Below are 24,835 nucleotides of genomic sequence, written 5' to 3'. Positions count from 1 at the left end.
CCTTTAGAGAACAACAATTTTCAAAAGTGGAGGTAATTTTATTAGCGAATGCTTTGTATTTTCCATTTGAGTCAGAAGTGTTGTAAGCATATATCCAGTTCATGTTTTTGAGCAATATAAAAATTTTTACTTATGTATTATCCTCCTGTACTCAGAGTTAATAGATTTTTTTATCCTGAGAAGTTTCAAAATATAACACAAGACGCTGCATGTCATGATCAGATAGCCCATTTACTATTGGTTTTGTGATATGCCTTTTTTCCTCTTGATTTGTATACAAAGATATTATGGATGGCAATCATTGAGCATTTAAATATCCTAGCTGCAAAGTTCACAGTGGGAACTAAATTGAAAGATAGTGTTACTGAGTGCCATAATTGTTCTCTGACAAGAGCTTTTGAATAAACGTACATTAATATCACCAGTAACCACTATATCCATTTTTTTTTTTTTACTGTGAGAAGGGACAATAGAGCTTTCATAATTCTTTAGAAGAGGTTAAAATTTCCTGAAGGTGATCTGTAAATACCTCTATTATAAAGGACTTATTATAAAACACTAATTCTGTTGCACAAGCTTCTAAGTGCCACTCTGGTCAAAATTTATTAATATCAATATTCTTGAAATCAAAACTGTTTCTGACATACTGGCAACTCCTCCATTGTCTATGTTATCTCTACAGAAGTAACAAGCTATCTTTAATCCTGCAACATTTCACATATATAGAACAGTGGTCACATAACAGACTGAATAGGAACCTGGAGAGTCCCCAACATGACACAAGGCCAACCAAAGTTAGAATATTAGTTCCCCATACAACTAAACTGTATAGTAATGGTGAAACTGTAAGGGAGTCGAGCTGGAAAACCATATCCTGAAAAGTAAAAAATATTCAAGAACTAAAAAAATAATTTAAAAAACTTGATCATTTCAAACAAACCTTTACTGCTGTATAATATAGGACTTCCTTCAACGTGATTTCTTGTGAATTATACTAAACATATTTTGGGTTGGCATACAAAACTAAACGGTTTCATTAGAAATAAAAATGTTTGATTATGACCAGCATTACTACTCGAACTTACTCTTACCCTTTTAGCATTATGAATTCATGTTTCATATATTTTCAGTGTGGTGTAAACTACATGAAACAATGTTCTTTTATCATCTGTTTGAGTTGTATCATATGCTGTTGTACAATGGATGACAGAGGTCACTTGAGATACAATATGATACCACCTTGGAATTACAACAAAGTATCTGTACCTCTCTTACTTTCCTTTTTTCACCATCAGTCAACAGTCCAATTGAGCCCCTTGGTACTGCGAACTGTATAGTCATGTTCTCCGCCTGTAAATTGCAACAAATGTTTAACATTCCTTCAAATAACAAAATTTGGAAATAGGTTATGAACAAAGACACAGAACATGGTGAGAAACAGTCCACATTGAGCCACAGACTTGTTTAACTTAAACAGTTGTATCAACACAGCGTAGAATATTAAACCTTATCTGGATGAAACAAGAGCAGCAACAGCACATATTTGTGAGGGGTTTTCGGAGGTTTTGCTACAACACAACCTGCACTGAGTTAATGCAGTTATCAGTTGTGTAAGCAAAGTCCTGAGGGCAATTGCTTTTGACTGAAACGAAGACTTACATCCAAGCCATGCCTGTTGCTCCAGTTGGGAGATAGGAATAAGCTAATTAGTGCCTGCACCTGGACAGGAGGGAGAAGGACAGATTATCTGAGCATCTTACAGGTAGTGTAAGAAGGAACATATTTAAGATGGAGTGAGATTACAGAGAGACAGTCGAATCAAATTAGAAATGAAAAGGACCAAAACTTTTCTTTACTGCTTGCTCAATATACAGATTGAATAACGTTGGGGATAGGCTACAACCCTGCCTCAATCCCTTCCCATCCACTGCTTCCCTTTGATGTCCCTCTACTCTTATAACTGCCATCTGGTTTCTGTACAAATTGAAAATAGCCTTTCGCTCCCTGTATTTTACCCCTGCTACATTTAGAATTTGAAAGAGAGTATTCCAGTCAACATTGTCAAAACCTTTCTCTAAGTCTACAAATGCTAGAAACCTAGGTTTGCCTTTCCTTAATCTTTCTTCTAAGATAAGTTGTAAGGTCAGTATTGCTATACATGTTCCAACATTTCTACGGATTTTCCCCGAGGTTGGCTTCTATCAGTTTTTCCATTCGTCTGTAAAGAATTCAAGTGAGTATTTTGAGGCTGTGACTTATTAAACTGATAGTCCGGTAATTTTCACTTTTGTGAACACCTGCTTTCTTTCGGATTGGAATTATTATATTCTTCTTGAAGTCTGAGGGTATTTCGCCTGTTTCATACATCTTGCTCACCAGATGGTATAGTTTTGTAAGGACTGGCTCTCCAAAGGCTATCAGTAGCTCTAATGGAATGTTTTCTACTCCCGGGGACTTGTTTCGACTCAGGTCTTTCAGTGCTCAGTCAAACTCTTTACACAATATTGTATCACCCATTTCATCTTCATCTACGTCCTCTTCCATTTCCATAATATCGTCCTCCAGTACATTGCCCTTGTATAGACCCTCTAGATACTGCTTCCACCTTTCTGCTTTCCCTTCTTTGCTTAGAATATTGTCCTCAAGTACATCGCCCTTGTATAGACCTTCCACCTTTCTGTTTTCCCTTCTTTGCTTAGAATTGGGATTCCATCTGAGCTCTTGATATTCATACAAGTGGCTCTCTTTTCTCCAAAGGTCTCTTTAATTTTCCTGTAGGCACTATCTATCGTACCCCTAGTGAGATAAGCCTCTGCATCCTTAAATTTGTCCTCTACCCATCCCTGCTTAGCCATTTTGCACTTCCTGTCGATCTCATTTTTGAGACGTTTGTATTCCTTTTTACCTGCTTCATTTACTGCATTTTTATATTTTCTCCTTTCATCAATTAAATTCAATATTTCTTCTGTTACCCAAGGATTTCAATTAGTCCTTATCTTTTTACCTACTTGATCCTCTGCTGCCTTCACTACTTCATCCCTCAGAGCTACCCATTCTTCTTCTACTGTATTTATTTCCCTCATTCCTGTAAATTGTTCCCTTATGCTCTCCCTGAAACTCTGTACAACCTCTGGTTCTTTCAGTTTATCCAGATCCCATCTCCTTAAATTCCTACCTCTTTGCAGTTTCTTCAGGTTTAATCTACAATTCTTCCATGTATACAACCTTCTTTCATGATTCTTGAACCATGTGTTAGCTATGATTAAGTTATGCTCTGTGCAAAATTCTACCAGACGGCCTCCTCTTTCATTTCTTAGTCCCAATCCATATTCACCTACTATGTTTCCTTCCATACCTTTTCCTACTCTCGAATTACAGTCACCAATGACTATTAAATTTTCGTCTCCCTTCACTACCTGAATAATTTCTTTTATCTCATCATACATTTCATCAATTTCTTCATCATCTGCTGAGCTAGTTGTCATATAAACTTGTACTACTGTAGTAGGCATGGGCTTCGTGTCTATCTTGACCACAATAATGCGTTCACTATGCTGTTTGTAGTACCTTACCTGCACTCCTATTTTCCTATTCATTATTAAAGCTACTCCTGCATTACCCCTATTTGATTTTGTATTTATGATCCTGTATTCGCCAGACCAAAAGTCTTGTTCCTCCTGCCACCGAACTTCACTAATTCCCACTATATCTAACTTTAACCTATCCATTTCCCTTTTTAAATTTTCTAACCTACCTGCCCGATTAAGGGATCTGACATTCCACGCTCTGATCCATAGAACGTCAGTTTTCTTTCTCCTCATAATGATGTCCTTATGAGTAGTCCACGCCTGGAGATCCGAATGGGGGACTATTTTACCTCCGGAATATTTAACCAAAAGGATGCCATCATCATTTAATCATACAGTAAAGCTGCATTCCCTCGGGAAAAATTACGGCTGTAATTTCCCCTTGCTTCAGCTGTTCGCAGTGCCAGCACAGCAAGGCCATTTTGGTTTATGTTACAAGGCCAAATCAATCAATCATCCAGAGTCTTGCCCCTGCAACTACTAAAAATGATGCTGCCCTTCTTCAGGAACCACACGTTTGTCTGGCCTCTCAACAGATACCCCTCTGTTGTGGTTGCACCTACGGTACGGCCATCTGTATCGCTGAGGCACACAAACCTCTCCACCAACAGCAAGATCCATGGTTCATGTTTGATTTCATGGCTATTATTTATTTCAATTTATCTGCTTTCCTTTCCCGAGTTTCCTCAGTTGCCATATGTGGCACAGCTGTTTATGCCAGAATAATGGATTTCGATTTCCTTACAATGCGAATGAAGGTGGAAAATATACTGCTTAAATTAAACAAACTAAAAAATATATAGAAATTCCATGTAACTGCAAAAGAATGAAATACAACATAACTGGAGCTTCAGTAGCTATGTGAGGCGATTTGTCTGTATGGAGGCTGAGAAGCTGGAAGGCAGCATTGAAGTGCAGGAAGGCTTGCAGAGGTCCAAATAATAATATTATTTTCAGTGTGTGGAAATTTAATTATGAATGACATTTTAGTTAATTAATTTTCACAAATAATAAAATGTTTACTGATAGAGTGAAATGAGGGCTTTCAAATAATTTATGTCATTCTGGAAATAAACAATTGTTAGCTCACAATATGTTCCTGAGCATATGGCTTCTGAATAAAGCAAATTACAGATTTCTCTTAAAAGAACACATACAATGTTTACATTAGCAGAACTCAGTTAAACTGACAGATAATGAATTTTGCTGAAACATCACTTAAATAGGAATTTTGGTGCTTTGTGCAAATGTGGTACATCCACAACCAGTAGAATATAAAAAAAAGAAATAAGAAAGTTATCTATGTAGTAGATTTATACAAAATGCAGTTACTCCAACTTTACAAGTATCAAGTTCATCAACTGTAAAATAGAAGTATGTATTCTACTGTTCCCACCTTATAAAAGTGAGTCTACAGTTCTCAAATCCAAAATGGTGCATGCATGTCAATCAGTGTTTCTGAAGCTACTGTTGATTGCTTTAGCACTGCAGATAAATCTAGCTACATTATGAAAACCTACCAAATTTGGGATAGCTTTAACCCAGCACACAGCTGCAAGATCATGAAGGGAACATGGCATTTAAAAAAATGCTGTAAAATAATAATAGAGTACTTGTGTACGTAGTACACAGAGCTACAAAAGCAAACTTAAGAGAGTGGCATACAAGGGCAGTCAAATATGAAAAATGTGGAAAAATGTAAGTAAACTACTCATTAATACTGAAGTGCTTGCCATAGTTGTTAACACATTTATTCCACTGTAATTGCCTTACAATGGTCAACGCCTTTGTGGAAAAATGTTGCCAGACACACACCTCTTTATCTGGAGCAAAGGGACAGCCATGAATCTCTTTCTTCAGCACTTTAAAAATATGGAAATCACACGGAGAGAAATTGGGACTTTATGGAGAATATGTTTTTCCCAGCAAAACTGCTGCAACATACTCTATACAGTCCTGGCAGGCATTTTACTGGCAGGTTGCTTAAACTATGATGCAGAGTTTTGTCTGGGAAGCTTTCACACAACCTCCATACAGTCCCAATCCCTCCTCATGTGATTTCCATATTTTTGGAGCCCTAAAGAACCATTCCTGGTCATTCGTTTGGTTCACACCAAGAGTTCGTAGTACACCACAAACATTTTTCCATGAAGCGATTGACCATCTTGTCTCACAGGGGCATAAATGTATTCACAGCTATGGTGATTAGTTTTGAAATACTAAACAGTTAACTTCCTTTTTTCCATCAATCTTGTTTTATGGAGTTTTCATCTTTTGTACTCTTTCTGAAGTTTTGCATCAGTGTAACCATATATATTACAACAAAAAAAGATGAATGTGACAGGGATCAGATCCCATACAGAGCCAATCACAAAATATTCTGATTTCATTCATCACTTTCAAATTATTGTTTAATTCTGGTATGTTAACGCAATGCTAAATCTATAGTGGCAGATAAATGATTAGGTTGGGATATCTTAATTAATACATACTAAGATAAATTTTTGCATGTGAGAAGTGAAAAACTTTCCCCTCTGCCTCCAACCCCTCCACCACACAAAAATTCATAAGACCTATTTTGTATATCAGTTTCTTTGAGTGGCAGCGGCAGTGTGCGTAAACACAAACACACATACCTGGCCTCAGCATCTGGCTGCCAAGGCCAGAATGTGAGCAGCAGTGCAAGACGCTAAAAGTCTTCCCTTGGCAGCCAGAGACTGTGGCCGCGTCTGCGAATGTTGTGTTTGTGTGTTGTGTTGTGTGCTGTTTAAATCTAATGAAGACCTGTTTAGCTGAAAGCTGTGTTTGACAGTCTTTTTGTTGTGCCTATCTGCGAATCAGCGACTCCACTTTGTGGTGGGTAGCAACTATCCTTTTCATAAAACTGTCTAACACATATCTTCATGTTTCATTGCTGTGACAAGACGAAGCAATCCAGGTACAGTTACTGGCATCACTATTCTAAACCAAACAACTGCTTTGGTTGTTATAACCAGTGCTCGATTTGTGATGGTATGCCATACTGATACCTCTGACAAGCCAAAGTACTGGTACCTCTTCTTTTTTATAAATCAAGCACTGGTCATAACTGTTACTACTTCAACTTGTTTTATTCGAGATCATGTCACATCCAGAAGGTCAAACCAAACTGAACTTATCTAGTAGGAACTGTTGTAAATAAGTGTTCATTTTCATAGCCCATTATGTACTCTCACAGACTGATCAATCTGAAGTTACAAGCAGAGGAGAGGTGATGCATGGAATGAATCAAAGAAAAAGAACTGAACACATGCCAAATAAGAAGCTGTGTATCACTGGCCGAATGTGTTACAATTAGCTCATTATACCTTCTTTTAAATATATTCACAGTGAATCTTTGATGAGGCTCAAGTTGCACTCTGGCACAAATTTTCACATGTCACTAATATACCTAATACAGCTGATGTCTAATAGTTCACAGTAAGCAAACAAATTTTGAATAATTTAATATATTATAACAACATTCCATGCAGAACCAATCACAACACAGATTCATGATTCTGTAATTACTTTCTGTGGGTGGAAACGGGAGCAGGGATTGTGAACAACACATGTATAAGATGGGACAATACAACATATGTAAAAGACGTACCAGTAATTCCTTTTGCAATAAACAAATTTATTTTACTGCTGTTGTTTTTAACTTGTCATACTAAAAAATCACATTCACTGCAACAGTAACTCCAACACAAGGGATACACGTGTCATCCACGGCAGTAAACATTTTATGACATGGGTTTTCACAGTGGAATGTAAACCATTTCATTTTCTTAAAGTGTATCTATGATACTACTACAGACAGTGATATAACATTATTAATATATTACCAGACACATTAATTTGACACAGATGGTAAAATAAAAATAATGATCTTGGGTACTGGCTGTTGCCTATCTCTAGTAACCATCCCAGAAAATATAGGGTGTTGGCAGAGAACGTTTGGTTGTGCAATCCTGTAGTCACTCTGTTGTGGTACTGGATTTGCAATGTGTTTCTGAAAATACATCAGAGATATATTGAATGAATTATTGCATATTTTAAGATAGAACCTGGCAGTAACGGAAAGAACAAACGTGAGTAGAATAACATCATTACATGTCAAATTAGAATAACAGCAATACATGTCAAATTAGAAAAGAATTATGTATGTACTGATCAGCAATATGAATTTTGTATGTAGAATACACCACTCTGTGGCCAATTAGGTGCAAATCATTTTCAAAAAACTCCTACATTTAACTACATATTAAGTTGTTAAATGGTGGCACATTTAGTCAGCTAATCTGATCATGTATTGCATTCACACTGCAACTGGACAGCTGAAGATAGTGATGCTACGGATTTACCGACACTCATTATATAGGTACGAGTTCTAATATCACCTTCACATTATATACATTTACTAAAATTTCTTGACATAAATAAACCATCACAATTTCAAAAGAATAAGATTTATTCTTCTCATTCATCATCCGACCAAGAAGGTGAAAAAGAACAGAAATTTCTTCTACTCAACCACCAAGGAAGTGAACCTACAGGGAGTAAGTGAAGGTAAACATTAACAAAAGACAACCAAACATTGTTTAAGCTGTACACTATATTAACAAGAAATTATCACAATACTGCTTAATGCTAGTTCTTTTTATGCCAGTTAAATGTGTTCTAGTGAATTAGAAAGAAAGCTGCTGCTACTTCAGTTACATTAGTTACCTTCAGGATGCCTTATAAGAAACATGATATTTAGTTCATTAATCAAGTATTTTTTAGAAAAAACAGTAACCTACATATGTAATTACATAGGACAGTTTACAGCACACTACCTGCCATCCACCTAAAGTAGGAATGAAATCCTTGCACTAAGATAATCAATGGAAGGAGTCACTACTGACGCATTTTTTAAATTTTCCTTTGAATTTCCTGAGATAACTTATTTCTTGTTGTATGTTAGATGGGAGCTTCTCAAATATCCTCATACCATAATACATAACTTTGTTAAATCTTAGTTAAGGATGCAAAGTTTACACAAAAGTTATATTTCTGTCTTGTATTGATAGTGCAGATCAAATTTCAGCATGAAATGATTTTTTCACAACCACACTACGCCTTGATTAAAGTAACTGTGATTGTGGGAGTGACTAAGAGTCAGCCAACTGCTGTTCTTTCTTGACACCTATGTGCCCACTATAATGACTGATTTTTAGGCACCACACAGCTTTCTCAGCTGCAGTACGATGCACAGGAAGGCGAGAGCCAACTGTTGCCCTATCCACAATCCCCACTGATGTACTTCCCACTGCTGCTGACAATGACAACAATAAAAGTAATCTGAATGTATGATTTGCTCTATTTGCATTGCATGCGCAGCTCTTGCTCATTTCATGTGGAACGATGTAAATAATGAATGACCCTTCACCACCATAGCTGTCTGCCACCCATGAGGTTATTTTAATCAAAATTTAGAAGAAAACATAACAATTGTTTATCACTAAGTCTGCCAAAGGTACACCAAAGCGTTCAACAACAACCACAAAAGTTTTCTTATATAATTCACTAGTATAATCTGAGACGACAGAAGCGTCCGATCCCACGCGTCGGCTTTGACCCGTGACGTACGGGTGTTGTCGTGTGACGTCATGACGGCGCGGAATTTGCCTTGTGAGTGTGGCGTGTTTGTAGATGTCGTCGTGTTGTGGTTTGTTGTGCTCTCTTGTGGTGTGTTCAGGGTTTTCGTTTGTGTGCTATAATGGGCGCAGTCTGCTTTTGCTCATTATCCAGAATTGTTCGAGTGTCGGCTGTGTTTGTAGTGGAATTCGTTTCATTGAGTTAACGATTTTGTGTTAAGCTTAATATAGTGTTGTTTATCGTAGATAGTGTGGTAACTTTAGTAAAATTAATCAGTTGTTGTTTTTTGTTCAGGAATGGATATGACGGATGCCACCACAACAGTAGTAAGTTGCATACAACACAGCTATGAAACTAAATCTGCCGTTTATAACGTTCATGAGTACAACACTTCACGTGCAGCTTTAGTACATACCTCACAGTCTAAACAGATCCTATACATTTATATGCTATGGGAAAATACGATATTCTAGCCACAATCATTTTAACCGATCAGCCTGTTTGCATCCCAGAATCCGAATGTACATTACATTTCCTGTTTTCTCTCTAACAATTTTGTGTTCCACTTTTCGTCCCTTAGAACTCACAATACCACAAAGCCCATTACTAAATAGGATCTACTTGCCTGGATTTCCAAAGCTGTGCGCCGTCGACGAAAGAAAAGCTTCCTGTAATTTAAATACTAGAGCGAGGGAAGGCGATAGTACCCTTGGAATTTCATACAAAAAACTAAACTACCATGCAACCATTAAATCGATGAAATTTACAGACTGGGCAGACAAGGAAGATAAACACGAAAATAAAAGAAAGGTGGTTGCTTTACTGTAAACTCGATATTGGTTTAAAACTAAGTTTCCGACTTCTTCGAAAGTCGAAGTTTGGAAATACTACCAGTCTACCCGATTTGACCCTTAGCTTGAGGAGTTGCTTGTTGGGAATTACTGGGAGAGACAGGGATATATACAAATACGTCAGCCCCATAACCCACTAGCAAACCATATTGCACTCGATAAGACAAATGTTGGAAAGAGAAGATATATTTCACGTATAGCACTGCACACATACCGATACTCAATTTGGGCTTCTTATATAGGTACGGAATATACAACCCGTACCTTACAAAAATTCAACATTAATAAAGATAAGTACAACTGGTTACAGCAGAAGTTACCATATCTAAAGAATACCTTACCAAGAAATTTTGTGGGTATGAAATATATTCTTCACAGACAAACCAAGTGCAAGGGTGGTTATTGCTATTTTATTAGCAGTATAGAAATAAATACTTGATATAACTACGGAATTGTTTCTTACTCTCAATATTTTCGTGCTGAACTTGTAAAGTAAAATAAGCAGCGCTTGAATACTTCAGTGTTGCTGGGCGCTGCCAACAGATGTCACTGCGAGGCGCCACCTCAGAAAATATGGCTATCATTTTAGCTCCGTCTGCAATTCGTGACTGGCCGAAAACGAGTCGCATTGTAGCAACTACACCTAAAAACAAAGCTTACGCACACAATTCTGTGGGAGCTGTGACGTTAGCGTTCTGCAGTTGAGCAGTGCTATCTGTGGTAGAAGCAGTGTTTCATGTTTGGAAGCGTGGTCACTGCATTGGTTTGTTTTCGTAGCAATGACTGAAAGCATGGCTTTGTTTTTGTAACATTTGTGACGGAAATCTTGTTCTCACTGTCATATGCGATTCGGATTGTTATTGAGCATCTTGTCAAAATGACACGCAAGTGCTGTATGCCCTATTGTAGGGGAAACTACGACAACGGTTTAAAGGTTAGCGTCTTTTCATTCCCGTCTGATGAAGCATTAAGATTGAAACGGATCGCTGCAGTTCGTAGGAATGACTGGGAACCCAGTACACAGTTCGTTGTAAGTATCTGTAATTTAAATTTATTTCTATATTGTTACCCTTTTTAATACTGCTATGTCACAGAACTGAATATTCAAATCAATAGCCTATCGATAACGAAGCATAATACTTCTAAGCTCACTTTATGCAGTCCTCAGTTAGATTTCATTTGTCAGTTTACATTCTGCCTTACGTTAACAGTGAAATATATGCTTCTTTTCAGATATGTGAACTGCATTTCACTGCAGACGTCATTGAGAAAATTACCAGTGTTTTTTTACGACCCAAAACTGGCAAACTCTTTACAGTTTACAGCACCTTTGGACCGTCCACGTTTAAAGAAACGTTCGTGAAAATTTGTCGTAAAGGGTACTTGTAATCAGTTTACAGATTAAAGTACAGGTTCCTTAATTTTCTTACGATATTGTTAAATATCTAAGATCATTAAACATTGCTATACGAATCTCATGTTTATCTCTCTCTATTTGCAGATGCTGTACCATCAAAGTTGCCAGGAAGACCTACGTATTTATCTTCAAAACAAGCACCAGCTCGAGAAGATCCAGAGGGTCGCGAACGTTTGGGGAACCAAGTACTTGAGAAAATCATTGAGCAGAGTGTGGAATCACACAAAAAATGATGGAGAAAAGTTCATTTGCTGGCTTAGAAGATTTTAAATCAAAATTATCTGATTGTGAAAAGCACAGTGACTGGGTCACGGGTGTTAAAGGATGCTCCTTATCTAAGTGTTGTGTGTCATGTCGTTATAAATAGTGATTTAGTGTTAAGTGCATTTGTGAAGGAAGCTGAGCTGAATTGTGCTGGTAAGATTAAATTACCAAACCAAGTAAGTGATACTGGTACAGTTAGCAATATTTTGAAAGAGTTGTATGTGATGTTTCATATAAATGAGGCTCCATTTGAGGCAAGTTTGTCTTGCATTGAAGACATTTTGGAAAACTTGTAATAAAAATTACCAGAAAGTGAGCATAAAATTAAATTTTTGAAGGAACAAGTTTCATTTCCAAGATTTAATAGTCCAACACAGATTAGGTACGGGAGTGTTTCAATGATTTTATGGTCATTACCTTATTCTATCAGTCCACATGCATATAGTTTTTTGAGGAGTGCTCGTAATTTTTCCATTCCCAGTCCCAGAACTTTGTCAAAACTTTGCAGTAAAATTCCAACTAACCCAATCATTGAGCATCAGAGTGAGCAGTTTCTCAGTTACATACCACAAAAAGTTGGTGCTTTATCTGTGAATGATAAAACTGTCCTGTTGATGGATCAGATTTATTTAAAGTCACAACCTGACTATAAAGGTGGCAATGTTGTAGGTGGTGCTTTTAACACAGATGTGGTTTTGTGTGCAACTAGTGCTTATGTTTTTATGATCCAGAGTATGGATTCAGTGTACAAAGATGTGGTGCATATTCTCCCAGTTCACACAATTCAATTAAACTAGAAGCAGTGGGATTTGAGGTAATAGTAGTAGCTGACAATAATGCTATTCATAAGAAAGCTATTTCGTACTTTTCTTCCCCCCCCCCCCTCCCTCCTAGTGTACAGATAAAATATGTTCATCCTGAGCAGACTTCTGCAGACCGCCCAATTTACTATTTTGTAGATACTGTACACATTTTAAAATGTAAACGGAACAACTGGGGTAATGAAAAGGACCAAATTATATGCTTTCCTTCTTTTAGTGATAGCTTGAAGGGAGGTCTTGCTTCTGTTACAGCACTGAAGGAACTACATTTACTAGAAAAAGGTGAACTATTGCAGTATGGCAGCACTTTAACACTTAAGTCACCATATCCAAATTCTTTTGAATGGCAAAATGTGAAATTAGCATTGCGTATTTTTAATAACATGACAGTTGTTGCAGTGCAACAACTAGGTGCAAGAAATAATTTGAAAACTGGGAGAGTATTGCCACGTTTGTAAAAATAAAAAGTCAGTGGTTTGATATTAAATGTTGAAACGCTGCTGAAGGGTAAAAGGCTAAGAAATGATTACCAAGAACAGATTACTCTCAATTCAAAACATATTCATGACTTTTTGAGAAACTTTCTCTCGTGGTTGTGTTCATGGGAAGATTGCAATGGAGGAAAGAAATTGACCAGAGAAACACACTTTGCTCTCAAACATACTACTGCAGCCTTTATTGATTTTAGTGAATACTGGCTGTGTGAGAAGAAGAGAACATATTTGCTCTTTGGGAAAATACAGACAAACAGTTTGAAGGACAGGTTTGGGAAATACCGCCAACTTAATGGGGGAAGTTACCATGTATCGCTAAGGCAGGTATTTGGAACAAGGAAAATTAAGGGCCCAGAGTATGTTTCCTCTTGTATTAAAGTCCAAAGTGTTTGGTGATGTTGTAAGACCTAATTATGTTGATGCTGCTTGTTGTAGAATCCCAGGCTTTGAAGATAACGACAACCCAGAGCTATTAAATGTAGTAGTTGATGATAGTGATGTTGATGAAATAGAAGAAAACACTTGGCCATTACTCCATTATATTGCTCACACCAAGTGCATCTAAAATAAATTGTCCATATTGTGAAGGGTTTGTAACATCTGAAGAAACAAGACAAGCAGATGATTTGATAATGGCAAATGACAGGGGAGGTTTAACATACCCTAGCAGTGATGTAGTCACATGTGTTTCCTATGTATACTTACACTATAAAAAATTCTTAAAGAAAAGGAAAAATTTGTTCCTGCAACAAGTAAATCAAAGAAATGTGCTTGTCAAAGAAGCAGCCATTAATGTGCCAAAAAACTTACTTCTTGGTTTCCATTGTTTAAAAGGTCACACTCTTGAATCTATCATACATTGTATATTGACTTGCAGTGCAAATATTTTACTAAACAACTTTGTAAAACGAAAAAATGATGTGTGTGTGACAAAAGATGTAAGTATTTATAAAAGAATGAAAAAGTCTTGACATCTGACTCCTTGTCACAAAAAATTGTGAAATAAATGTTTTCTGGAAATTTACTTATTAAAGTGAAGCTTGTTAAGTATCACATGCCCCTTTTTCATAAGTTACTAAATGAAAAAACTTTTAATAAATGATTTACATTATTTGCGGTGAATTTTTAAGGTCCTAGTGTAATGTTATTAACAATCAAGGAAAATCATTATTACTTATGTAGTCTAAACTATCATGTGGAAGGTTACCTAATTATAAAATCGAATATGCAGCAAGGCAATGCTGTAAGTGCTTAAAATTTTACATCGCATAAAAAGTAGGTAGTGGTGACTGAAAAAATAGGATAAATGATTTATATTATTTGTAGGCGAATTTTGAAGGTCCTAGTGTATATTTTTTATTTACTTTATTTGTTTTTATTTTTTTTTTGTATTCAAGGAAAATCATTATTCCTTAGGTAATCGAAATATTGCGTTGGTTACCTAATTGTAAGATTTAATCAGCAGCAAGGTGACGCTATAAGTGCTTAAAATTCTAAAAAGTAGGTAGTGGTGACTATATGAACTGCCTTTGAAGATACAGGATCCAATATTTATATAAATCTTTTTCACTCAATCGTGTTACGCCACAGTTCATCATTTACAATCTAGGTGATACAGTATACAGTACTCTCTTAGTTGAAGGTTTCATTGTTTTCGTTACTTCTATCATTAGTCAAATAGCGAATGTGCATTCCCTTCCGCTACTTCAGTGCTAGTTTCTGAACTCAGTCGCAGAGCTGTGATGTCACAGCAGGCGTAGCGAGGCTTTGTTCCTTGGTGGTGTTGATAGGAGAACTACGATTAGGTTTGTTGAAACAGTCGCCGGTGGGCTCACACGCATGGTTGTTGCAAACAGAAAATGTAACGTCGCCATGTTTTTTAAATTTTGCCTCTGTACTTTCTGTATGCCTTCATTAGCGTCATCAACCCCATATTTTCTCTAACTTATGCAACTTTTCCGCCACTTTACCGTTTTTAACAAAGTCACCGTTTTATTGCCTTTTTATATCGATTGTTATCTTCCCATAATGTGTTTTTTTTTTCTCTTTTCTTATTTGGGCTTTACGCGTCTATCGCCAGGGGGGATTGAATTCAGTAAGGGAATAAAATTAACATCTCGAGGGTTGGATTCCCTCACTTCCAAATCGGAGGATTATGCCACCCGGGCTACTCTCAAGGTGCCTTTGCCATCTGTCTGCCGCCGGCGCCCCCCCCCCTCCCCCCCCTGTCCTCGTCACAGCCACCCTCCATATTTGTATATTTTCCCATTTCAGTGACTCCTATTGCCAGTGGACAACGAATTTCATCATGGACACACCCACTAGCACCATCATTTACACCTCTACTTGCCCGGCATCCACCATTACCTCTTGGAGTGCCTCCCACGACCTTAAACAATGTCCTAACCTTGGTATCCTCCTTCCTGCAACACCTGCTACGAATTCCACCCCACCCACTCCTCCAAATGCAAAGCCAAACCCCCTCTCACCAATCCTGAGCTCACTGCCCCCGTTCACCACACTGACCAGCCCATCCATCCCATCAATTTCCTCCACCCTCCCCCTACAGCTGAAGACATCTGGTTCCTGACCATTGTTCTGCTGAATATCCACCCACTGCAACATCCCCATACAATCCAGCAGATCTCCCTTGCTGCTGCTCCGTCTTCCATTTCAATAGCTACGCCACTTACTCTCACAACCAGGCCCACTTTATCTTCATATGCCTAGACATTTCTTTAAGCTCCTCTCTGCTCTTCCCCTCCCACTCTGCTGAGCTACTGACGGACAAAACAACGAAACTATCGTCTGATGAACGCGTGTCTGATTTCTACCAAACACATACAGGCCCATTCTGAGTTCTACGTAGATTGCCAAAAGACTTCGTGATAGATTGGAACGGAAAGCCGGGTTTTTCTTAGTACGTAAACACACAGCAATCACAGACAATTCTAGCTACTTAATCCATATCAGCAAATGGATAAATGTATGTACAATGATGCTGGGAGTGGAATGACAAATCGACATGATTGGGCTGAGCGCCCTTTATTTGACAAAATAATACTAATCTGGAATCTAGATTTCTAACTTTTATGATGGTTTTTATGCACTCAGGCCCCAAAGAAACTGGTATAGGCATTCAGATCCACAGATACCATTCACCACATCAACCAGCTCTGTGCTGCATTGTGCAGCTACCTACTGCCAGGTACTCCATATCAATGACATCATGAGAGAGCAGAATGGGACACTCTGCGGAACTCACAGACTTTGAACATGGTCAAGAATTCACAGACTTTGAACATGGTCAAGTGATTGGGTATCACCTGTGTCATAAGTCTGTATGCGAAATTTCCCCACTCCTAAACATACCTAGGTGCACTGTTTCCGATGTGATAGTGGAGTGGAAACTAGAAGTAACATATACAGTACAAAAGCGTACAGACCGACCTCGTCTGTTGACTCGCAGAGACCGCCATCAATTGGAGATGATCGTTATGTGTGGTAGGCAGACATCTATCCTCACTGTCACACAGGAATTCAAAACTGCATCAGGATCCACTGCAAGTACTATGAAAGTCAGGCAGCAGGTCAGAAAACTTGGATTTCATGGTCGAGCAGCTGTTCATAAGCCACACATCGCGCCGGTAAATGTCAAACGATGCCCCGCTCGGTGTAAGGAGAGTAAACATTGGACGACTGAACAGTGGAAAATCGTTGTGTGGAGTGACGAATCACGGTACACAATCTGGCGATTCAATGAACAGGGTGCGGGTATGGCGAATGTCCGGTGAACGTCATCTGCTAGCGTATGTAATGCCAACAGTAATCTTCGGAGGTGGTGGTGTTATGGAGTGGTCGTGTTTTTCATGGAGGAGGCTTGCACCCCTTGTTGTTTTGTGTTGCACTATCACAGCACTACATTGATGTTTTAACCACCTTCTTGCTCCCACTGTTGAAGATCAAGTCGGGGGTGGCGATTGCACCTTACAACACGATCGAACACCTATTCGTAATGCACGGCCTGTGGGGGAGTGGTTACACGACAATAACATCCCTCTAAAGGACTGGCCTGAACAGAGTCTTGACCTGAATCCTATAGAACACCTTTGGGATATTTTGGAATGGTAACTTCGTGCCAGGCCTCACCGACTGACATCAATACCTCTCCTCAGTGCAGCACGCCGTGAACAATGGGCTGTCATTCCCGAAAAAACCTTCCAGCACCTGATTGAACGTATGCCTGCAATAGTGGAAGCTGTGATCAAAACTAAAGGTGGGCCAACATTGTACTGAATTCCAGCATTACCGATGGAGGGCGCCACGAACTTGCAAGTCATTTTCAGCCATGTTTCCGGATGCTTTTGATCACATAGTGTATGTTTCGTAGGGGGAAACTGCTGTTAATTTTCAAGCTTTTGCGTGAATATACTTTGCGCATCCTTTTGCAAGCGAGAAGATATCGTGAAGTACGATTGGGAAAGGCTGTAAATTAACCATCTATGTCCCTTTATTTAGTCCAGATGTTGAACAGAGATAATGTTAAATACGCTGACAGAAGAAAAAATCGCACCAACAAATAATAATTACTGTGGAGTAATGAAATTTCTTGGCTAAACTTGCTTTGGTGACATATTTCAGTGATTAACACTGCAAGGTCATAGGTTAATTTAAGTGCAAGATACGCTGTCGCAAATCAAAGGGATAGTACACTATTAACCAGCGTAAGTTCCAAAATGTTGATTGAAACCATGAAAACGTAGATGTATTGTGTTGTACAGGTCTCAGGTGTCAGTTTGTGGGGTGGAGTTCCATGTCTGTTGCACTGGGTCGGTCAATAACGGTATGGTTAATGCTGGTTGTGGATAGCACTGGATCTGTCGTCCGATGATGTCTCATATGTGCTCGATCAGACAGATCGGTGGTGGAGCACGCTAAAGCAACATGTCGATTCTCTGAAGAGTGTATTGAGCTACAATAGCTGTGTGCGGTCGAGTGTTGTCTTCTTGGAAAACACCCACTGGAATGTTCTTCATGAATGGCACCACAACAGATCGAATCACCGGACTTACATACAAATTTGCGGCCGGAATGCGTGGGATAACCACGAGAGTGCTCCTGCTGTGATACGAAGTCGCACTCCAGACAAAAGCTCCAAGTATAGGTCTATTGTGCCTATCACACTGACAGGTTGGTTGCAGGTCGTCAGCTGGCCGAGTCCTAAACAACACACGGCCATCACTGGCACCGACCGACACAAGAAACTCTCATGAGGAAACACAGCAAACTGCACCCTGCCATCCAATGAGCTCTTGCTTGACACTAATTAAGTCGCACATGGCGATGGTTTGGGTTCAGTGGAGTGCACATTACAAGGCGCCTGGCTCGGAGCTGTTCTTGAGGCAACTGTTTTCAAACAGTTCGTTGTGTCACTATAGTGCCAACTGCTGCTTAGACTCCTGGGGCAGACGCAATACGCTGCGCCATAACCATACGCCAAACACGATGGTCGTCCCTCTTGAAAGTGCCAATGTGCCTGTGTGGAGCTCATTTTTCTTGTGACTACATTTTCGTGACCACTGCTGACAGCAATAATGTACAGTGAGCACTTTCCAGCTTAGTCTTTTTGCAGTATCGCAGACAGAACATACAGCTTTGTGTAGCCCTATAATACAGCCTCATTGAAACTCAGTGAGACATTGATAATGGCATCTTTGTCTCCTTAAAGGCATTGTTGTTGGCCGCTGCGGCCGAGCGGTTCCAGGCGCTTAAGTCCAGAACCGCGCTGCTGCTATGGTCGCAGGTTCGAATCCTGCCTCGGGAATGGATGTGTGTGATGTCCTTAGGTTAGTTAGATTTAAGTAGTTCTGAGTCTAGGGGACTGATGGCCTCAGATGTTAAGTCCTATAGTGCTTACAGCCATTTGAACCAGTTTTGAAAGGCATTCTTGACTAACATCAATTCAGCACACCCAGTAGCAGAGGTAACTGAAGCTACTAGCACCACCCTTATGCGACTGTGACGCAATCTGAAAAGACATAATCTTTCAGACATAGAAACACACCTGTCAGCTTTTGTTTATAATGCACAACGCCTTCTTGGTGTTGGTATTTTCTTTCCTGTCTATGTATTGGTGATCCTTCTACTTCACTATATTATCTTCTTTCCGTATACAGAAACATATGAGCTAACATGTACCAAATGCAAACTCGTAGCTACTCCAAGTTTTCAATGCAAACTTTTGGAAATTCTTGCAGTAGGTTAGTTAATTCTGAACCAGCACAATAACTACGACCATAAGTAAAATCAACAGTTATACTCTACAAATGACTGTGAGATTCATGGCAGGGGGTACGTCCCATTGTACCTGTTATTAGGGCTTTTTCCTGCTCGATTCGCACATGGGGTGCGGGAAGATGGATTGTTTGAATGTGTGCAGCAATTATTCTAATCTTATCCTCACTATGCCCCTGTGAGCAATACGTAGCGAGCTGTGTTATTTCCCCAAGCCGGTCTCCCGTCTCAACATCCTAGCTTAAACCTCACCATGTCGTGGCAGCATCGTATCTTGTTCAGTAACATCCATTCTCTAGCTACCAACAATCATCTCCTCATGCACACCCTCCTGACCCACTACGTGGATGCCTTCCTCATCAATAAAACTTTTCTCCAGTCCCCGCGTATCATAAGCACTTCGCCCTACTTCATTCACTGCTCCGATAATCCCTTCCTGATTGCACGTGGCAGAGTTGCCATCAGCCACCTACGCCAGGTCCCTGTTTGGCTCCAAATCCTCCTTCGTGACCCCACGAACATTTTAACCTCAGCCTCTTTTTCCCTGGCCTCACCATAACCTGTGCCACCATCTATGTCCGTGCCACTGGCCTCATACCATTTAACATCCTTTCCCACATTGACTGCACCTTCTCCTCCTACGTGATTGCCGCCAACATAAACATCCGCTGTTGTACCACTGCCGAGCTAGGATGGTGGCATCAGTTCCTCACCTCACTTCAAGCTGATTTCCTTCCCATCCACCACCACATCTTCCCCGAATCCAATACCACTCCCAACATAGTCCTGGCCTTACAGTGGATGTTCTCGACCCTGTTGGTAGCATCCATCTCCCCGTCCTTATCGTGACAGATGGGTGAAACCCACGCCTCGCTCCATGCACCGACCCTCCCCAAAAGTTCGTCCACGACTACTCTCTTGCTAAATAGAATGCCTACCGGGCGACCCTATGTACCCGGTTTGATGACCACCCTCTGGCCTTCCAGCATCCTGATGATGTCACCCATGCCACCTGCTTTCTCCACCAAACCCTGTCTGAGGCTGTTGAAGCTCATTTCCCCACTACCTTCATTCACCTGCACTGCCCCACTTAACCCCCACAGGCCATCCTTCTCCTTCATGAATCCTGCCATCTCTACCATGACTTTCTCCACACATGGGACTGGGACACACTCCATCGCCACTGGCAACTCTAGGGTGGGATCCGAAATTTGCTCGCTGCCAAAAAACGATGGGACTGGCACCAGCACCCACCTAAGTGATACTCTCCCTATCACATCATCCAAGTACTGGTCAGCCTTCCATCGCCTTACTGGATCTAATCCCTCCCCGCAGTATCCCCTCCTCCATGATGATCAACCTTTTCCTGACAACCTCAGTAAGGCCAATCATTTTGCTTCCTACCTGTCCAATATCCTCACTATTCCTGATGATCCCATGTTTGATTACTCCCTCTTCCCAGATGTCTGTGATTGTACTGACACCTCTGGTCCCCCGCATGCCTTTAGCTTCCAGTACTTGGACCACATCCCACACACACGTCTTAACATTCCCATCACCACACAAGACACCATAGCCACACTTCACACTAAACGTTACACCATTCCTGGTCACGACCCTGTCACCTACCACTATCTCTGTGAGGCACCCATATCTTTCCTCACCATCCTGGCTGTGCTCTATAATGTGGTCCTCATGATCGGCTACTACCGCAACCTGTGGAAAACCTCCCGGATCCTGATGTTCGTCAATCCTACCAAACCACCCACTGATGGCTCCTCCTACCATCCCCTCACTCTTCAGCAATAACTTGGAGTCCATCTTCACCTGAAGAATTCACTAGCACTTCCACCTGCATTGTCTCCTTCCCTCTATCCAATGTGGCTTCCAACCCTCCTTCTCTGTTGATGACCTCCTCCTCCATCTCACCCACCTCCTCTCCGGCCAACTAAATTCCCATCGCTCCACCGTCTTCATGTCCCTTGACCTCAAACGTGCGTACAACCGTGTCTGTCATTCGCACCTCCTCGACAGCCAACTAAATTCCCATCGCTCCAGCACCTTCATGTTCCTTGACCTTAAACTTGCATACTACCATGTCTGGCATTCCGGTCTCCTTTTCAAGCTCCAAACCTTCGCCCTTCACATCAGTTATGCCTGTCTGGTCGCCTCCTTCGTCTCCCACCACCCTCCTATGTTACCATCCACAATACTGACTCTTATATCTTCTACCCTTTCGCCAGTGTGACCCAGGGCTCCATCATCTCTCCTCTTCTTTACCTCCTCTATAAGGCGAACATGCCATCACCCCACCCCATCCAACTTCTCCAATTTGCTGATGAGACTGCCTTCCTTGCCCTCGGCCTCATCCTCCAATGCTCTCAACGCCTTCTTCAATCCCACCTTGACCAATTCACCGCTTGATGTAACCAGTGGTTGCTCATGATCAATCCTTCCAAAACCCAGGCAATCATGGTAGGGAACACCACCCCTATCTTCCGTCTCCTAGATTTTTACCTAACCATATATTGCCACCCCATCAACCTCACCCCAAACTCTAAAGTATCTTGGTGTCACCCTCAACTGCCGCCATTCCTGGACCCCCATCTCTGGGCAGTCCAAGATGAGGTCCGTACCTGCCTCTGTCTCCTTAAACTCTTCTCCACCGAAACATGGGGTTACAACTTCTCCACTCTCTTCCACACTTATCAATCCCTCATCTGCTCCATCCTCTGCTATGCCTATCCCACCTGGGTTTCCGCCCCTCCCACATACTATAAGTCCATCCAAATCCTTGAATGCCATGTGCTCTGCCCTGCCTATTGCATCCGCCTCCCATCCCCCATGTGGATCCTTCCTGACTTGATTCCCTTCCCGCACCTTCTCCTTTTCCTCAAACAAATTCTTTACACCCCCTGCGGACTCGATCCTCCACACTCACTTGTCTCTCGCCTCTGCGCCCACCCTGTCCCACTGCCATGCCTGTATTCTTGCGTCCTGCCTGCTCTTCATCTTCACACTCTCCACACTCTCGCCCAGTGTGGTTTCTGCCGACTTCCCCTCCCTGTGATGTCTTTGTTCCCCCATCTAGCCATCCTACCAGCTCTAACCCCCTCTCCCTCTCCCCCTTTTTTCCTCCTGGTCTCCCTCTCTTCTACCAACCTTCCTTTCTCCCCTCTCCCCTCTCCCTTGTCTCCCTCTTCCTCCACTTCTCCTCCCAGGGCTTCCAACACCTACCCTCTCCCCTCACCCCACCCTTCTCTCTCGCACTGGCTACTTCCCCTTCTCCTTCCCTCATGCCTTTTCCTTACACTCAGTTGCAGCCCCCCCTTCTTCAGTGTGTTGGTTACCTTTTCGCTGATGATCCTCACCACAGTGGTTCAGTGCACCACTGTTTCTTCAACAGTGTTTTCCGGTGTCCTTCTATGTTTGTGTCTCCAACTGGATGTCTACATTTTTTTTAACTGTTGACCCTATTTGTGTATACCAAGCCTACAGACGAACGACTTCATTTCTATAGTGTTACATATTGTCACCATGTTTTTCCCTACATATATTTTCTATTGTTTTCTATTGTATCTAATGTTGTACCATTTGGCTGAAGAACCACATATGTAGGCCGCTGCAGGCCCATCTCGTGTGAGGAATGAAATAAGAATAAAGGAACCAAAAAGGAAAAAAGTTATTGAGGGGTAATGAAAGTTTTGGATATGACCTCATCCTCTTCCCCCACCTCCTCCTTCTCCTCCAACATTTACACATCCTTTACACTGTCCACAGGCTTGTTCCTTCTCATCCCCTGGTTTCCTCCTTCCTCTCCACCCCTCGCCCATTGCCGCGACTTTATCGCTATATCCCTCCCTCTCTTAACCACCACATCCTCCATCTTCTTCATCAGGGCAATTTCTAGCACCTCCCCCTCCCAGATTTTGAACTTTGCTGTGACATCTACGCTTCCTTCCAACTGTAACCCCCATGTCCTCCCCTCACTCCCTTCTCTGCTCTCTTTTCCCCTCCCTCCCTTCTTCCCTTCTTCGTCCGTCCTTCCTCATATGTATGCCCCTGGCAGATGCTCTCTGTCGTTGTCATCAGTGTAGTGCATCAGTGTTGTGTTTGCTGCTGTTCTCCTGTAGGTCAAGAGGTGTGATTTTGATTGTGTGCTGGACTTGTACATAGTGTTATTGTCAGTGATTGTTATGTGCTACACTGTCCGTCCATACATTTATGATCCAGCATGTTGTTTTGTTTTCTGTGCGCTAATTTGTTACGGTTTTTATCTCCATTTTTCAGTCGACCCCCTTTCGTCTGTTCTCTTCCATGATGGTCCCCCTTATTATATGTATGTACGCCATATTCTCTCCTTTATGTTTTTTTAAATGTCTTCTGTTGTATGATTAATGTCTTTCGGCTGAAGAGCAGCGCAAACGCTGCTGCCAGCCCGCCCCAGATGGGGCATTGAAATACAATTAAGAAAAAGAAATAGTTTTGGACGGCTTAGTGTAATTTTGTGGTCTGGGCCTATTGGTGCAGAGAAGAACTTGGTACGCATGAATAAACAGAAATGGAGAACCACCATAGGTAGAAACGCAGATGACGAATTCACGGGTTGCATCCTTCAGCACTGTAATAAGGCAATTATGAGATCCGTTACATTAAATATTACAATTTAATTAATTACAAGTGGCAACTAACAGGTGCTGGCAGCTATGTGTGCCACCCGCTGCTTCTGCCCAGGTGACTTGTCTCACTCAACCGAAATACCATCTTATCGCCTGTAAAATGTGCAAGCTGATTGTTTCTTCGCTGTGTCTCTCAAGTCGTTACGCGTTTTTCAAAGGAATGATAAGTAAATGTAAAGCAAACTGAAAGCAGGCAATGAAAAGTCCATCGTCCCTTTGTCAAAACCGTTCCATAGCCCTAAATTTTCCGTCATGTTGTTGATAAAGATTCGGTTAAGTGTTTTAGGGTTGATGATGGGGAAACGAAAACAGTGGGATGTACAGGTATACTAGTTAAAAGCTGACGTCGGCAATTCTTTTAAGTGCGGTACTTGGAGACACACACAAATAGCTTACCTGTATATCGTAGTATTGAAAAAACAATCCATAAGTTACGTAGTCGACACGTGTTCCATCTCTCAGTATATATCCCTCCATCGCTCCTATATATGAGCGTGTAATACACATCAAAATTCTCGTCGGAACCTTGTCCATTATTTAATATACATTTTATCAATTTTCTTTGCACTTTTACTTCTTGTGAGGGAAAATGTGTTGTGTATATTTAAATATGGCACGAACATTAACGTAAGGTTAACTATAGGTCCATATGTTACCACCACATTTATTAGGTATTTGTAAAGTCAACCGAATTATCATCTTTTACCCTAACGTATACCTTAGGATACGTTACTGATCAGTGTGTCGTCAGAATCAAGATTTCAAGG

General features: G+C 40.7%; 1 protein-coding gene across 31 annotated transcripts in view; it reads left to right on the top strand.

The window, feature by feature from the left end:
- The window catches only part of LOC126427195 (THAP domain-containing protein 1 B-like), a 443,316-nt gene that overhangs the window by 158,857 nt on the left and 259,624 nt on the right, over nucleotides 1-24,835 (top strand). For 6 of the 31 annotated variants that reach the window (XR_007576579.1, XR_007576571.1, XR_007576570.1 and 3 more), the window contains one exon: nucleotides 11,601-13,012. The exons of 15 other annotated variants lie outside the window; for them this stretch is intronic. Coding sequence is in view for 2 of the 16 variants with exons in the window: in XM_050089432.1 (XP_049945389.1) it covers nucleotides 10,977-11,129 (153 nt within the window). In the remaining 14 variants the exon portion in view is untranslated. Of the gene's footprint in view, nucleotides 1-10,663; nucleotides 11,130-11,332; nucleotides 11,512-11,600; nucleotides 13,013-24,835 lie in introns of those variants that run through there. 10 more of the 31 variants (XR_007576553.1, XM_050089430.1, XR_007576562.1 and 7 more) reach the window with 8 other exon arrangements.

This window comes from Schistocerca serialis, chromosome 11 (genome assembly GCF_023864345.2).
Source record: "Schistocerca serialis cubense isolate TAMUIC-IGC-003099 chromosome 11, iqSchSeri2.2, whole genome shotgun sequence".
Lineage (NCBI taxonomy): Eukaryota > Metazoa > Arthropoda > Insecta > Orthoptera > Acrididae > Schistocerca > Schistocerca serialis.
This window is presented reverse-complemented; position numbering and strand designations above follow the sequence as displayed.